At 33.0% G+C, this 15,464-nt stretch overlaps 2 protein-coding genes across 7 annotated transcripts in view; both read right to left on the reverse strand.

The window, feature by feature from the left end:
• LOC117102570 overlaps positions 1–649 on the reverse strand; it is a 15,857-nt gene extending 15,208 nt beyond the window's left edge. For 4 of the 5 annotated variants that reach the window (XM_033242893.1, XM_033242888.1, XM_033242891.1 and 1 more), the window contains exon 1: positions 136–632. The gene's annotated coding sequence lies outside the window, so the exon portion shown is untranslated. Of the gene's footprint in view, positions 1–135 lie in introns of all 5 variants that reach the window. The other variant, XR_004444441.1, reaches the window with a different exon arrangement.
• Positions 650–5,866: 5,217 nt separating this feature from the next.
• On the reverse strand, positions 5,867–14,160 carry LOC117102571 (HMG box-containing protein 1-like). 2 transcript variants are annotated; one of them, XM_033242895.1, is made up of 10 exons: positions 14,011–14,160; positions 12,834–13,027; positions 12,109–12,182; positions 11,115–11,313; positions 10,410–10,666; positions 8,647–8,958; positions 7,568–7,712; positions 7,042–7,269; positions 6,490–6,634; positions 5,867–5,986 (listed from the first exon to the last, which is right to left on the reverse strand). In XM_033242895.1, exons 2-10 carry the CDS (start codon positions 12,956–12,958, stop codon positions 5,978–5,980), a joined length of 1,494 nt encoding a protein of 497 aa, XP_033098786.1. In that variant the 5' UTR covers positions 12,959–13,027; positions 14,011–14,160; the 3' UTR covers positions 5,867–5,977. The 2 variants fall into 2 exon arrangements, with proteins under 2 accessions (XP_033098786.1, XP_033098785.1); XM_033242894.1 differs by having other exon boundaries at positions 12,834–13,052.
• Between the last annotated feature and the right edge of the window lie 1,304 nt (positions 14,161–15,464).

The following is a 15,464-nucleotide window of genomic DNA, read 5'->3' on the forward strand; positions in this document are numbered from 1 at the left end:
TATACATATTGTGTATATATATATATATATATATATATATAAGCCTATAAATTTGATGTCTATTGCTAAAGTATAAAATAAGGATATCGATAAAAATATAATTATATAAAATGCTATATCAATACTATGACATACCTCATTTTGTGTTTATCTTAACGGGTTCCCGTCAAAACCACCACTGTCTAGAGCATGGCCTACAATACAATCACATTTTCTGCTCCGATAAGTTACCAAAGGTTACGTTCGATGCTGTATGATTGGCCATCCTTAGATTTTCAAGAATATAGACTTAATAGGCCTACAACAATCACAATTCTCCGATACGTTACCATGGTTACGTTCGACGATGTATGGTTGGTCACCCGCAGACCATCTTGCTTATTTACTGTAGTCGCTATAATTGATTACGATTATCTAGGATTTGTGATCGGATCGGAAACATTGAAGGCCGGTGTACAATCAGCAACACAGCAACGAAATCGATAAGCAATTCAATATTCTCCTATTCTCTAAAGGAGTTTTAAATGATGTCTTTATTTATTTATCTTGTAAAAAGATACCCTTCGATTTAACTGGCATAAAAGAAAATACCTAATGTTGTAACGTCCAAAAACTGTGAAGCTTCAATACATATACAGTAACACTGACGGAGAAATAACAAACCGAAAACTACAATGAAAAAGCAGAGAATTTATCGAAAAGTAATTGAGGAATTCGACCACGAAAAACAATCAACTTTAAACGGAACTCGAAACTAGGGTATTCCTCAAACATGGTGCAAATGATCTATAAAGGCATTGTAGCGAATCAAGTGACTGTATCGATTGGAAGGCTACTTCTCTTTCTTTTCTCACGATACCAGGCTAGATCCAGCCAGAGATACATTCGAATTGAATTGCTAAAGCGTTTATTCTTGCTATGGAATTCATATAAAATAATTTGATAGTCAAAAGATTGTATAAAAATCATTTAATTGGCTCAACATCAAATAAATGTAAATTATTTACTATTTCGTTAAACCATTCTAGGTACCCTTCTGACTAAACAGTACTTTTATTTATTTTTGCAGAATGTTTGTCATGTTTTTGGCAATCCATTTTGAATCTTCTTGCATCCATCCTTCCGATGTCGTCCCTTGAATTCGAAGGTTTGGAATTTAGGTAGTTTATTTATTTATTTATTTTTATTTAGGTGGGTTTTGATACCCCTCACTTTCAATATCAGAAAGTAATATAACTGCTTACGAGTTGGAAGTCAGAAAGGCGAAATCTGTGATTTCCTGGGATCATTTAAGTTTGTCTTTTTTATTGTCACGATCCGAAATGGTAAAGTAAAATACAATAAGCCAACCTGCAGCTCCACAGAATGTTTACTTAAATAAAAACATGTTATACATATAAAGAAATTCGTAACTCAATAATTATATTAACTTTCTTCCGTTTGATGTTCTTCTGCCGTCGCTTACAGGTTTTGCATAGCTTTCAAAAGATTCATATTAGACGTAGTTATCTACGAATGTTCAAATTTTCCGCTGTAGGCCAAAACAGCATATCCAACAAGCAGTGATGGCGCCAGGATCTGCCCGACGGAGGGGCTATAAAGGCCCCGACGGGGGGGGGGGGTGCTAGGCGAGTGAAGCGAGCCTCGATTGGCCTTAATTGGGGCCAGGAGGACACCCGGTAGGGGTCCAGGATATTTGACGAATTATGGCGAATTTTTATTTCTACTATATGATTTGATGTATGTTTTCAAATGTCGAAATCAGCTTCCAAAACTAAAACATTTTGAATAAAACAAGAAACAAAAAGTATGCAATGTAACCATCTGATGTATTTTCAAATCCTCATTCTTCAAAGTGAAATTCTACATTTTAGAAATTTTGCATGAAATTTGTCAACCACGCTGTCAAGGTCGAGGTTGCTTCCCCTATCACAATGTATTCCAAGCATCATGAGGCTTTCCAAACGAGCATTTGTCATAACAGAACGCAAATCATTTTTAATTAGTCTAATTGAACTATTATTATTATTATTGTGATGGTAAGTTAACACAAATAGTTCAATGAAAACAATATGGTGGCTAAACGAATATTACATGTAAATATTTTGTTTTCTATTTGTTTATTCCCCAACAGGGGGACAATTAGTTCTAAGCTCTATATTAATTTGCTATAGATACCTTGTCATTTTTATGTTTAGTAGAAATATATTTACTAACGTGACTGCAACTCGGTACTGTAAGACTACCACGTACATGCCATGTTGATTGGTGATTTTTTTTTCTAAATTCCTAGTAAGTTTTACTTTGTATATACATTTTAGTTTAATTTACTTCTAGTTCAAGTCTATTTTCCTTATATTTGGATGCACCGTTGAGTATTATTCAACGTGTGCCACTTTTACAAAAGTGATATCCATTCAATTGAAAAATTTAATTGATGAAAAGCAAGCTAAACACAGCAGCCATAAGAATATTTTCGTCAGTTCATACATTTTTCACTTTCCCGATTCCTAGCTTTTGTTGTTTGAGGATTTGTTTGTAACATCAACTGAATTAAATCATAGTCAGACTTTCCCAAAACCGAATTACTTGTATGTACGCATTTCTAATATTAACCTAGCAGTTGCCCAACGTACATTTGTCTCCTGTTGGACAATTTTAAATGAGCAATTTAAATCTTATATTTCAACTGGTCCTTTTGGAGTGTCAGTATTTCAAACAATAAGACATTAATTTCACAATAAAATGAAGCAATATATAATTTTTCGAATCGACAATACAGTAATTTTATTATGAACACTGAGGGTTACACACTTGATTTTCTTTAGAATAGTCAGACCTGCCCCCATACCTTTCCTACCCCACACACGCAAACATATGATTCACATCAAAAAACACATTACAAGACAAAGATTTTTTTAAATTTGAACTAAATATTACTATATCAGGTTTCTCCAATATTCACAGCAAATCAAACAATTACAGTAGCCAACAAATTGGAATATCAGAAGTGAGAAATCATTTTCAAATAGTCAAAAAAAAATTACTCTAAGGTACAGTAATCAAACACAAAGTTACAAACAATAATTTAAAAATTACCAATAACATAATCTGGAAACTGAATATATTTTATATACACAGACAACACAATAATAATCAGACTTGGTTTTACCTAGATTATATACCTATTTAAAAATATTCTGCCACGTAAACCTAATAAAATTAAACAAAAAATTGAATTGCTTAATTTGCATAATTTGAAAACTTATTATCTTTCAACTGAATATTAGTACGTGAGAAGAATGTGTTCATCGCAAATTTATGGACGTTTAAATAGTTGTTTAAGTTACCTTTTCAGAGTCTTGGTTTTTGCTCTACTGTATCTTTTTCACTGTGGCCGTGACAGCTTCATTCCAATAACTGAATCACAGCGACAGTGAAAGCTACAGTTAGAGAAAAACCTAGACTCTGAGGTAACTGGAACTACAATGAAAACAACAGAGACATATTATAAAAATCTCCTAGCTAATGTAAGGAATTTATAAACGTCTATAATGCTCTGTCCACACTATCAAATCCTATGTGAAAAAATTGTGAGATATATATATAGAGTACTACAGTGTTACGTCACGATACCGCGTGATACTACTCCGTTGCTATCGTTTCAAAGTGCGTTCAACCCGACGCCATTTTCTCCACTGACAAACCATTGATCCCAATTTCTAACGTAATTATTAGGATGTTGTATCTTTTTCTTTGTAAATTTTAATTGATGATTAAATGTGTGTTTGATAACTAATATAATGCGAGCTTTTGTGTTTTTAGTACATTTTGATGGTAAAATATTCGATTTTAAAATGGTAACTAACGTCTGTTGACAACCGAGAGCGCCACCTGGCGTCGCGACGACACGACTGTGGTACTCTATAAAGTTTGATAGTGGAGACAGAGCTTAAGTCATTGTAAACTAATTTTGTTTTTTTGAAAGGAAAATTGAAAATATTTATGTACAGCATTCTTCAAAAAATAACAATTCAAAGATTTTTAATTTTTTTCTAGATATTTTGGGTGGCAGTTTATCTTGAAAAAAGAAAGATTAATATTTATGCAATTTAAAGGAAATCATGATATGCAACACAAAACAGAGAATTAAAATTTCATAAAACACCTCTATATACTTTAAAATATAACACCTCAGATAAAATTCAGAATATATATATGCAACCCTGTATTTAATTATCATACATCATTAAATACATCACTATTAGGTTTATATCTTTGGCAAGTTTTTGAAAGTTCATATAAATATATTTGATGAAAAATCATTTTGGAAAAAGGATAAAATTCAGAAGAACTATATATAAAATATACTACAGTAATTACAAAATGTTCCATATTTTAAAATTTGTCGAACATAATAACTTCAAGAATTGTACTAATTTATTCAAGTATAAATTCAAACTTCAGCCAGTAGTAAATAATACATATAAAAAATAGTTCATAGTTTAGTTCAATGTTTCTTGCCAAACAAAAACATTTTTTAGCATTTTAAAACTTGATGAGTGTACTTTTTGTTTGATATTAATAGAATAATTAATTAATAATGAATATATTTGTTTCATGCATAGGTACCTTGTTAAACAGTATGCTTTTTATATAAGTGCAGACTGAAAATGAATAAAATATAATGTCCATAAATAAACTTTGAATTATAGCAACAATTAACCAGTTTATTGAGGTAAAAATTCACAACACTATTGTGATTACGTTTCTACACCCTGTTTATTTATAGAAGCTGTACCAAAAACCTGCCACAATATACTTTTTTGCTGACTCGCAATTGAATACTTTTGTATTAACATTAAAGTTATCCCAGATGACAGTAAGCACGGAGAGAGCTATCTTCTATCAATATAAACTTTGAGGCAGGTACTCACAACTCCGATTCCAGTAAGTGCTAGATGACGGAACGCTGTCACCCGATTGTAGTTAGCAGACTGAACAGATCGTCATTAAAAAATATCTGTTGTGTATGCATCGTGGTGATGCATTCTCCATAGAATCTTATCCATCGACGACCGTCAGATGCAGTAAGTGCCTGGATATACCAAATTTGGTTATTGTTTGGTACTTGAAAAATATCCAACACAATAGATATTTTGCTCACTTACTCTGAGCACATTTGTCAAAATGCCATATTGCATAATCAGCCTTAAAGTGAGAAAATCATCAAATATGGTAGATTGCTTTTTCCCTCGCGAGGTAAAATTTGCATTGAAAATGATATGCATATGAAAAAGATTGAGCTGAGATAAATTCACTAATATTACAGCCGGTTTTATGAAAAGTCGTGCGAGAAAAGCTTTTAAATAAAAGTATTCCCCGAATGATTACAATGCCAAAAGAAAGCACCAATTATGGTTGTGACAATCTTAATAAATTATCCAAGAAATTTTACACCATACAAAAAATTGATAGAAAGATGGAAGACGAAATTGCAAATTTTGTTAATAGACTTTGAAGTGCCTTCCCCTTTATCTTTGTCTTACCCATTATCTAAGTTTAAATGTCAATGACCACTTGCATCTCAACACCATTAAACTTTAATATTATTGTTGCATCCGATTTTATGCTTTCAGTTTAAGTATTGAATATACACTTGAATGAAAGTATCTATTTCCATACAATAATCAAGAGTGCACAAAGCAAACACACAAAATTCAAAGGCACTGTGATAATTTATCAAGCCATGGCTTAGGCTAGGCACTCAATACTGTATACTTTGAAAGCATCTGACTAAATGCAAAGAGACGAACAGAGGAAATATCAGAATGATAATAAAAAAAATCACCAGAAGTTTTTTTTCTCTTTATGTTCCCTTGATTCATAACCAAATTCTACCACTGGGAATTTTCCATGAGTCAGTGTTGAAGCTGATCAAATTAAGGGTTGCAATAAATGCATCACTACCATTACTTTACACACTCTGAAAAACAACATAAACATCCAACTGTGAAAATATATTTTCTTAAACATAATGGTGGTGAAATATATTAACCCTTAAAATAAATGTTAAAAATTGATACATTTTTAAAAGTTTGCATGGCAAGTATCATTATTACATTACCAATGAATCACAGACAATTACCATTCTCTATTTAGGACAAACAGAAGTCATCTATTTTCATTCTGCTAATGACAGTCAGAGCAATCTTATTGGGACAATCAACCAGTGGTTTTACCTCAACATCATATCCTTACTCATGGTGTACCAAACGTTCAATTTATTAAGTAATACATAACTGAACTTATCGTTAAAGCAAAACATAGTCAGTCTTAACATGAGGCTTAGAAAATAAAAGATGAGCATATTAGGTATCAACCAACCCCTGGTAAACAGTTTATATAATTAATAAATAAACCAAAAAATATTTGCTGGTGAATTAAAAATAATGCACCACCATAAACACAAGCACAAAATATACTCACACTTGAGGCATGGCGTTTTCTCTTCCAGCAATCTGGGTGGTTCTTTTTGTGCTCCTCAGCCAATGATTTTGCTTCCTCTGCATATAATTTCCGCTCTTCACTGCCTAATTTCTTCCACTCATCTCCTAATACCACACTGATGGCCCTGTTAACAGATAAGACAATTAAAATTTTCAAGTATAATTATCATTATCATCCAATTTAATACTGTAGTATCAAAATGTTCATACTGTATTGTAATTATCACTAAATCTAACTTAAAAGTATATTAAAATGAGTTCTAAAATACAAATCTTAATAATAAACTATTGATTTTGGAATCTTCTGAAGCTGTTTTCTCAAAATCTACAAGGCTGATATCCAGAGAATTAAATATTCATAACTTTGCTAATACTCAACCAATTGCCATCAAATAAACACTGTTTTAAAGAAGAATTCATGCAGAATCTAAAAACACCAAACAACCCAATTTAAAATTTTCCCTACAAACAGCTGGTTTTGCCAGAGCCAGTCACAATTGTTAAATAAGTCTAGTTATATAACCAATCTCACCTGTTATCTCTCCCTGGATACATCTGTGTATACTCCAGTCTGAACTTTTTGGCAAACAACATGAAAGCATTCATAGGCCTCTTCCCACGGTTAGGATCTACCTTACGCGACTTCTTAACTGGCGAGGGTGGTGCACTTTTTGGTTGGTTACTTTCTATATCACGGCGTTGACGGGCTAAACTACTGAGGGCCAGGACGGTTGAAGTGTCCAATGGTGTCAGATCAAAGCTGCAATACATGAATAAAACATTAGTGCCTGTTCTCAATTCATGAATAATGTATGACAACATGTATTGCGTATAGGATTGTATGGGAATACAGTAATATTGTTAAATGCTTTGTGTTAAACCATGTAAAATGTATGTAGTGTACAAGCATTTCCCAATTATTTCATTTAACTTTTTAAAAAAACCAATCCAAAACCAAAATTTATTAAAAACACAACACAAAGCAAATCATTATTCTTTCCTTTAAAAAAAAAAAAAGAAAGAAAGAAAATCGATAACAAAAAATATTGAATTATTACCTTTTAAAACTTTCAAAGACATTTGATTCTTTGAAACTGATAGCATCGGGATGTGAGGGCGGTATACAGATGTCTCCACTTTCCAGTTCGCTACAGGGAATCCCATATTTTTCAACTGTTAGCAGCGGGTTGTAGGAAGACCACCCTAAAAGAATAATTACACTACACATTTTATCAGACAACTTATGCAAATGGGCAAGTTGAGCAATTAGGCGGAGGCACCGTAATCTTAACATCAACACTGGTTTTGAGAACTGCCTCGCTTATGATTCGATTGATAGTTTTCTCAGATGAGAACTCAACAACAGCAGATCAGTGTACCTATCTGGCTCATGAGAACCCAGCACATCTTTCAAAACAGTAGGGAGTTACCTCGGTGCTCCTGTTCACTCCATCTCATGAAAAGATGCCACTAATAAGTAAAGATACTCACTATGACACGGATGCACAAAGGGAGGGGAGAGGCAGGCCCAGGGCCACACTCCCTCTAAATTTATCAAAAATATAAATTATATTCAAATTAAATCTGAGAGTGCTATTTCCGGCCATTTAGAAGTGCCATAATCATAAAATTTCTTACGTCAGTAGGCCTGAGGTGGTCAAAACCCTTCTACCTGTGAAAGTTTCTCCCTCGCCCCCCTCTATTTCAAATTCCTGGATCCATCACTGACACCAATTAAATTCAGCACAATGACTTACATTGCAAGTTTCAGGTTAATTGCCTAAATTTTGTTTCAGACACTTTTTCATATAACTACTGTTTAATTGTCTTATTAGATGGCTCACATTAAATTCATACTTAAAGTTCTTCATTATATAACTGGCTTTTATACACCACGCTTGTATTGCTTATACCGTTTTTATGGTATGAATATTTTCTCCACTGTTTCTATTTATCATACAAAATAGCAATTTAGGTTTTCTTTGACATCATTAATCATAATTATAAGCAAATTGTCATCATTTTTTGTGATGCAGAGTTAATGGGCCTAAGTCAATTTCTTTATGCACTAATTTTGAATAGTGCATGGAAAGCTGCTATACAAATTGTGTACTTTTCAATAAGTGGAGATGTTTACCCTTCATTTTAACAAAGAATGGATGATCAATAGGACAATGTGCCTGCAATGTTTCTGGTTCTGTGCCATTGGTGTTGAATGTTAGAATCATCTCTTCCGGTATTGAATCGTCCACTGACAAAGCAGCTGGTTCTATCTCCTCTATACGTTCCAGCGTAAGACCGTTAGGTGCATATATTCTGGTTGCTGATTGGTTGTCTGAATCGAGATCACTACTTTGATAAGCTTGCTTTGCTAACAGCTCTTTTCTACCAATCTCTTCAGCTAACTGCCATTCAGTTTTATGGCCTGTTGTGAACCGTATGAGGGAACCTTAAAAAAAGCACACTGCTATTTAAAGATATGTCCATGTTCATAAAACGATTAATGTCAATATTGAATTATTTACTTTGTAAATGTAAGTATAAAATGAATAGCTTTCAGTAAAAGTTGGAACAAGAAAATTGAGAGTGGAGTTAAGTAGCTTGGTGGTTAAAATGCCTGCCTTCCAATTCCAGAGTTCTGGGTTCAATTCCTGTGACAATAGGATTTATTTCTCAGGACTAAAACAACCCCAACAACCTCTCTTATGAGACTCCAAAAAGTGGGCCTTATGGAAGTACAGTAGACTTTCTACTGAACAAGCCACCCAGTATAACATAAAAATGCTATTTAAAAAAAGACAAAATAATGAAACAATGAACAGTTTAGTTGCCCATGACATTGTGCTTCACTCAAAAATAACAGATGAATAATACTGCTGCACAAATTATACCATTATTAAACTAAGTTTCTGATATTATGATCGTGATGTGTTATTTGTTTGCTTTCATCAAACCATCTGTATGTGTTCATTAAAGATAAATATTGTCTGTGTTCATTTGAATTGTTCACTTAGTATTCATAGTATGTATATAAATAGCTATCAACTGACAACATGGAAATATTTTCCTTGCTAATTAGAAAAGGCATGAACAGTTCCAATATTCTTTGCAGAGACCTGGCTGGTAATATTTGCAGTATTCTTATCAGAGAAAACATTATTTTCAAATTTGTGTCTCAATTGAATGAAGTTGCTATTATAGTTAGTATTTACTGTACAATTACCATCAACATTACCATCCTACCTTTTCATACATAAAATTCAGCTCTGTCGCAAATTGTGTTTTAGAGATAATGACCAAAACATGCTGGAACTGTCAACATTTTTGAAATCTATCTTATTCCACTAAACTAACCTTTTATATATCTATAAATCATGCTATGATGTTAATTTGCCTATTTTCAATGTTTCAACAATTTTTAACGATTTTGTGATGATTTCTGCCTGAGAAATGCCCGAAATCATAAAATTTGAAGGCTGATTTCTCAAATATTTTTCTTTAAATAGCTGTATGTTAATAAACGCTTGTAACTTCATAAGAAAATGTTGGATTTAAATGATTCATTTACCATTTTATAGCTCTCATTTACAGTAATGTTTAATAACCTGTATTAATAGCTAAAAATCAATTTTTGTGACAAGTGACTGGTTTGGCTTATGTTTGTCACATACTGTATATATTTGTCTATTTTACTCTTTTTTTCGTTAAAAAGTATGATATTTAGTGCAATTTGTGTATGTTTTTCAATATGTGTGTGTACTGTCACAACTGGGAAAAAGAATTTCATACTATATTTTTTTGTGTGTTATGGCAATAAATAATCTGAATCTGAATTCAAATTATTACAATTATTATCACCATCATCATCATTATTATAATTATTTCTTTTACCCGGTTTACCTTTCATGAAGCACTGCCATACAGCTGAGGGCCATGTGTGGGACCAGGTCCCATGGCCTGACTCAAAATCCTCTGGACAAGTAGGAAAAGGTGAAGAAGAAGACACCCTGTCATCGCTTTCTGGCTCGATTGTATTTAAAGGCGTTAACACCCTTGATTGGAATTCTTCATTCTCAAGTGAAGAGGATGTGGCGTCATGGGACCTCGGTGGCTTAGCATAGGTATGCATCAACTGATTAAAATTCATTGCAGGACTCCTGGAAGAAATTAATTGCTAATATTAATAAATATGTCGTAACTACAAAGAATATATTTCGTCTTGTTGTTTTAACGTAAGTTTGAAGACCATCTTTGTTTTACTAGAAAAAGGTACAAGAGTAGTGCTATCACTTTCCTCACCAACCTCATAAGCCAGTAGCTGATTTCTGATATTGTGTATCTGTTTACCGTACTTATAATGATTTCTATAAGGATTGTATTAATTATCAATAAAGTTCTTTATTATGTTTTTAATCATATTCTTGATGTTTTCTTACTGTATATTCTTTATATTTTTACATTTTTTACAAATGTTTAAAATGTGACTAAATCGAAAATTGGTACACCGATTAAGCTTTTTGGGCTGCTATTGTATAAATGAAGAAACTAGAATAAACAATGTAACTTTGTTCTAAATCACAGAATTATACATTCAAGATTATCTACCGAATATCACTCTTTTGCAGTAGTGGACTCTGGGGTCCAGTCGCTATATTTGCTAGCTGTGTAAGCCAATCAGTGGGGACTTGATTGCTTGGTATGGAGGAGTGTACCATTGTCTGTGAGGGGTTGGATGGTGCATCACCACTTGGTTTCTCGTTATTCTGAGGATCTATGGTCAGCATTAGTACTTGATTTTGCGATTCTGTGAAAAATAATAATAAACACATTAATATATTATTATATAGAAAGTTTATAATGTCATACATTTCTAACGTAATATTATATATTTTCTATACTTACATATTACTTTGGGCTATATGAGACTAACATATCCATTGCTAATTTTAGGCCAAGAAAAAAGTTCTTCTAGAGTGAAGTTTTTTTTGCACAAACATTTTTTTTGGAAGGAGCCCAAAATATTTGTCATGTTTAAAAAGGTCACTTATTTCAAGCTTTAATTAGTAGATGTTAGCTCAATCAATTCTTCACCAACCAGAACAAAACAAATGCGGTGAGTCAATAGAATTATACCTTAGTCAAGAAACAACCCCAACCAACCTGCTGACTGACCCTGATTTTCAAATGTTCTTAACACAACAATATTTTTGGCCATGAAAAACTCTCTAAGCATCCAGGGTGCTAAATGATAAGCACTAAATATGTGGAATTATTTTGTTTGTATCTTGATTTATTATGTTTAATCACTCTGAATAGAAGTGTTTTAACCTAGGCTAAAGAATATTTTAAAAATTAATAAATATTGCATTGATGATCTTGTGGCTAGTGAGAGAAAGTATTGCCCCTTTTTCAATATTACTTTATTTGTCAGTAGGGTACTGTATGTGTGCTATTGTCAACACCATTCCTTTTTTCCTATCAACAAATACAGTTAAATACATAAACAATAATATTTATATGAACTATTAATGATTATAGTGTAGGGTTGTAGCTGTAGAAAACTAAGGGTGGGTGATAGACATTTGCATATTTAACTGACCTTTGACCTCTAGTTTTGAGCTCTCATAGGTTGTATTGCAGTTTGCAGCAACATGGTTGCGTAAATCATTAGTACTTTGAAAAGAAAATATGAAAATGTGAATTCACCTCAATGCATAGATCACTCTTGTTTATTGTAGAAAGAATGCAAGCAAAGTTAATTAAGCCTTGTCCTTAAAAAAAACATGCCTAAATATGGTCATGATGACATCACATCATGGCCATAAATAGGCACATCATGACCATATATGGGCATACAACATTTTTTTGTCAAATAAAATTTGATAGTCTGGACAGAGCTTTAGTACAATCAGTAACATAATTCAATCTTGAATCAAAAACAAAATTAAAATACAAGTAGTGACCATAGTGTAAAGTTTTTTAATTGCGCGGAGGATACCTAAAAAAATCGGACCAAATTTGCGCGGAAAATAGGTGCGCGGAATCATTAACTACTGCATAACTGCATTGGTTATATATTAAGATTTGGTCAAAGTCTAATTTTCGAAAAAAAAAATCGGCGCTGAAATTGGCCCTTATTTCCCGAAATGTGTGGACGGACTTCCAGGCCAAATTTTTGCGTGGCGGATATATTCCCCATGCGGGCCTTACTATACAGTCTGGAGTAGTGATCTTACAGTGGCAATTGTTGAATAATATTTAAGCAAGCTGATGATAAATATTTATATTACTGTATAATAAATGATGACATAAAAAAATGTTTACCTTGCAAATGCTTGACAGCAGTTGGCACACACATAAAATTGGTTTAACTGTGATTTAGAGTTATTATTGTTGGTCCCTGATGACTGATCTAGGGCGACATTACTATCATCTGTATAACTTTCCATTGTTTACACTGGATGGGGGACAGGGATGGCAAATGAATCAGAGGTCAGAGGTCATGGTATGTCTGCACTCTGTAGAAATGTACGGTATGAAGACCTATAAATTTAAAAATACATAAACATCAACTTAGTGCTTAAGGCAACAGGCATTATTGTAGATCTATGTCTACTGTACAGTAAAATATCTTCAATGCATTTGTGCAATTTGCAGTACAGTACTTTGTTCCTAAATTTTCATCAATTTTTTCCCCAATTACATCATGCCTTATAATGCCATAGATATTTCATCAGTTTTTCACTGTACCTTTTCATTCCTGTCTGCAACTTGTTTAGCTGCTGCCTTAATTCTTCAAATTTTTTTTTATTGTATCAATACATACTAAAGCCAAGAAAATAGCTTGCTTAACTACAAAATAAATAATTTTATTTGCATTGTTTATTTCATATCAAGGTTAAGATACTTCATAAAAGAACACGTAATTGGTTGTTGAATAATGGTATGTTTTAAATAACTTAGTTAACGGTTTCACTGCTGGAGGCAAAACTGAACTAGCGCCCTTATTTTATATCTAAAAAATAAAAACATTTTGTTTTGGCTCCAAAACATTTACAAAATGTGTTTATTTTACCATTGTGCTCACTATAATATTGATAATAATCACAAAATAAAATTTGTGTAGTGTGAACTAAAACAGTGACATTTTAACAACGGCTAAAAAAATGTCCACTGCCAAACATTTATTTTAATTCATTGAAATTGTACATTATTCTTTCTCCCGCTAGATGCTTAGAAGTTAGGCTATCCTCCTTCGTTCCCGATACTTTCCAATTGAAGAATTACTCCATTCACTAACCAAGCATATACCTAGGCCAACAGTTACTTTGCCTTTGTACACTCTAGGCCTAGAGTGGGCCCTGACACCACACAGGAGCCTACGGTAGGCCTTATCATCAGCAGTATGCCCAGGCCTACATAAACTTCCATTCATTGGTTCGGCGTTCAGTTAATTGCCGCATAGTAGGCTACCTTCTAATTCATAAATTGACATCCTTACCTACTCCAAGTAAACTATCAGATTCAATTCATAAACAGCATCTGCATTTGCAGCTTTTAATTTTCTAATTTATAGGAGAGCAAAGTCTAAAATGAGAGGATTTTCTGTCATGTTTACGGTAACTTCACTGGGGACGCCATCATTTTCAGTTTTGTTTGTTTTTTTTATGTTTTGATGCTCGTGATTTTTGATTGGCTGTCGAATAATTAATATTCATACTATAGATAAAAGTCGAGCGAAAAGTCTGGAGTAGCTCATCACACATGTGGCTTTATCTTTACCCATAGAGCCAACAAATGTTTCTTTGCTCTATGCTTTAACCAAGGAGTTGTAACAACTCCCTGGTTCTACATTTTGTACAATACGTTAATAGAAAGATTATTCAAAAGCTTTATGATTTACAGCTAAATAAGAGTGTTTGTTACCAGAAAAATAGCGCCCTCTAGTAATGATTACTTTACTTCAAAGATCTTATAAACACAAGATAGCGCTTATAAGATCTTTGCTTTACTTAGCGCGAGACTACATTATACCATTATAATACTGTACTACGAGTACAGTATTTTGGAGTGAGACTGACTACACTACAGTATTGTATTTATCCAACCCTGATTTAAAAAAAAAACAAAAAAAAAAAAAACAAACAAACTGAATCCAGGAATTTGACATACACCCACATTTCAACATTTTTAAGCGACACAATCTCTCTTTCCACAGAGAAGATACAGTCCCAATTCGAGACCCCCTCTAATTCGAGAGCACTTTTTTAAAGTACTAGTAGGCCCACCAACTAACCAACTATCTTTTAACACTGAGCCCACCCTCGAGACCGAGACCAAATTTGCGGAAGTACAACGTGACAAAAAGACCTCCAATTCAAGACCAAGTTTTGTTTTTTTAATAAATACTGTGCAATTTGAAAAATTCGAACTTCAACATTAACAAATGTTGTTAAGTTTATTTTATCCATATAAATAAAGGTTTCTTAATATTGGTGGGCTATAAAACGGTGATACAGTGCACCCTCCAATTCGAGACCCCTCTAAATGAGCCCCTCTAATTCGAGACCACTTTTTCGAAGAACTAAATAACAATCTTCAACCCTTTAACACAAAGCTAACCCTCTAATTGAAGACCGAACCCCGAGACCACTCTCAAAAAGTGGTCTCAAATTATTTGAGAGCGAACTGTATTTCAAATACCAACATGTCTTAAATAAAGCAGTGTATAGTGTCTTGAGCATTTTGACACTGTAGGATAAAAAATAGGCATAGTTTATTATTTTTGCTCTCAGAATTTGAATAGGCCTATAACTTAAATAATATAAGAGATTTCGCTACTTTCCAGGTCAACCTGACCAATAAATCTGGTGTCCATTCATCTCAAACTGAATCTAGTGATAACAGGGTAGCGCTCCTTTAATAATACAATTTTTTTTTTTCTTGATTAAAGAA

This window comes from Anneissia japonica, unplaced genomic scaffold (genome assembly GCF_011630105.1).
Source record: "Anneissia japonica isolate Jap-2015-1 unplaced genomic scaffold, ASM1163010v1 scaffold1489_len2284818_cov182, whole genome shotgun sequence".
Classification (NCBI taxonomy): Eukaryota; Metazoa; Echinodermata; class Crinoidea; order Comatulida; family Comatulidae; genus Anneissia; species Anneissia japonica.

Excerpts from the sequence above, each read along its gene's own strand:
- LOC117102571 (XM_033242895.1), bottom strand. The coding sequence starts at position 12,958 with ATGGAAAGTTATACAGATGATAGTAATGTCGCCCTAGATCAGTCATCA. Across the intron at positions 11,314-12,108 it reads CTCAAAACTAGAGGTCAAAG|AATCGCAAAATCAAGTACTA; the intron begins GTCAGTTAAATA and ends TATTTTTCACAG. Across the intron at positions 8,959-10,409 it reads ATGGCAGTGCTTCATGAAAG|GTTCCCTCATACGGTTCACA; the intron begins GTAAACCGGGTA and ends GCTTTTTTTAAG.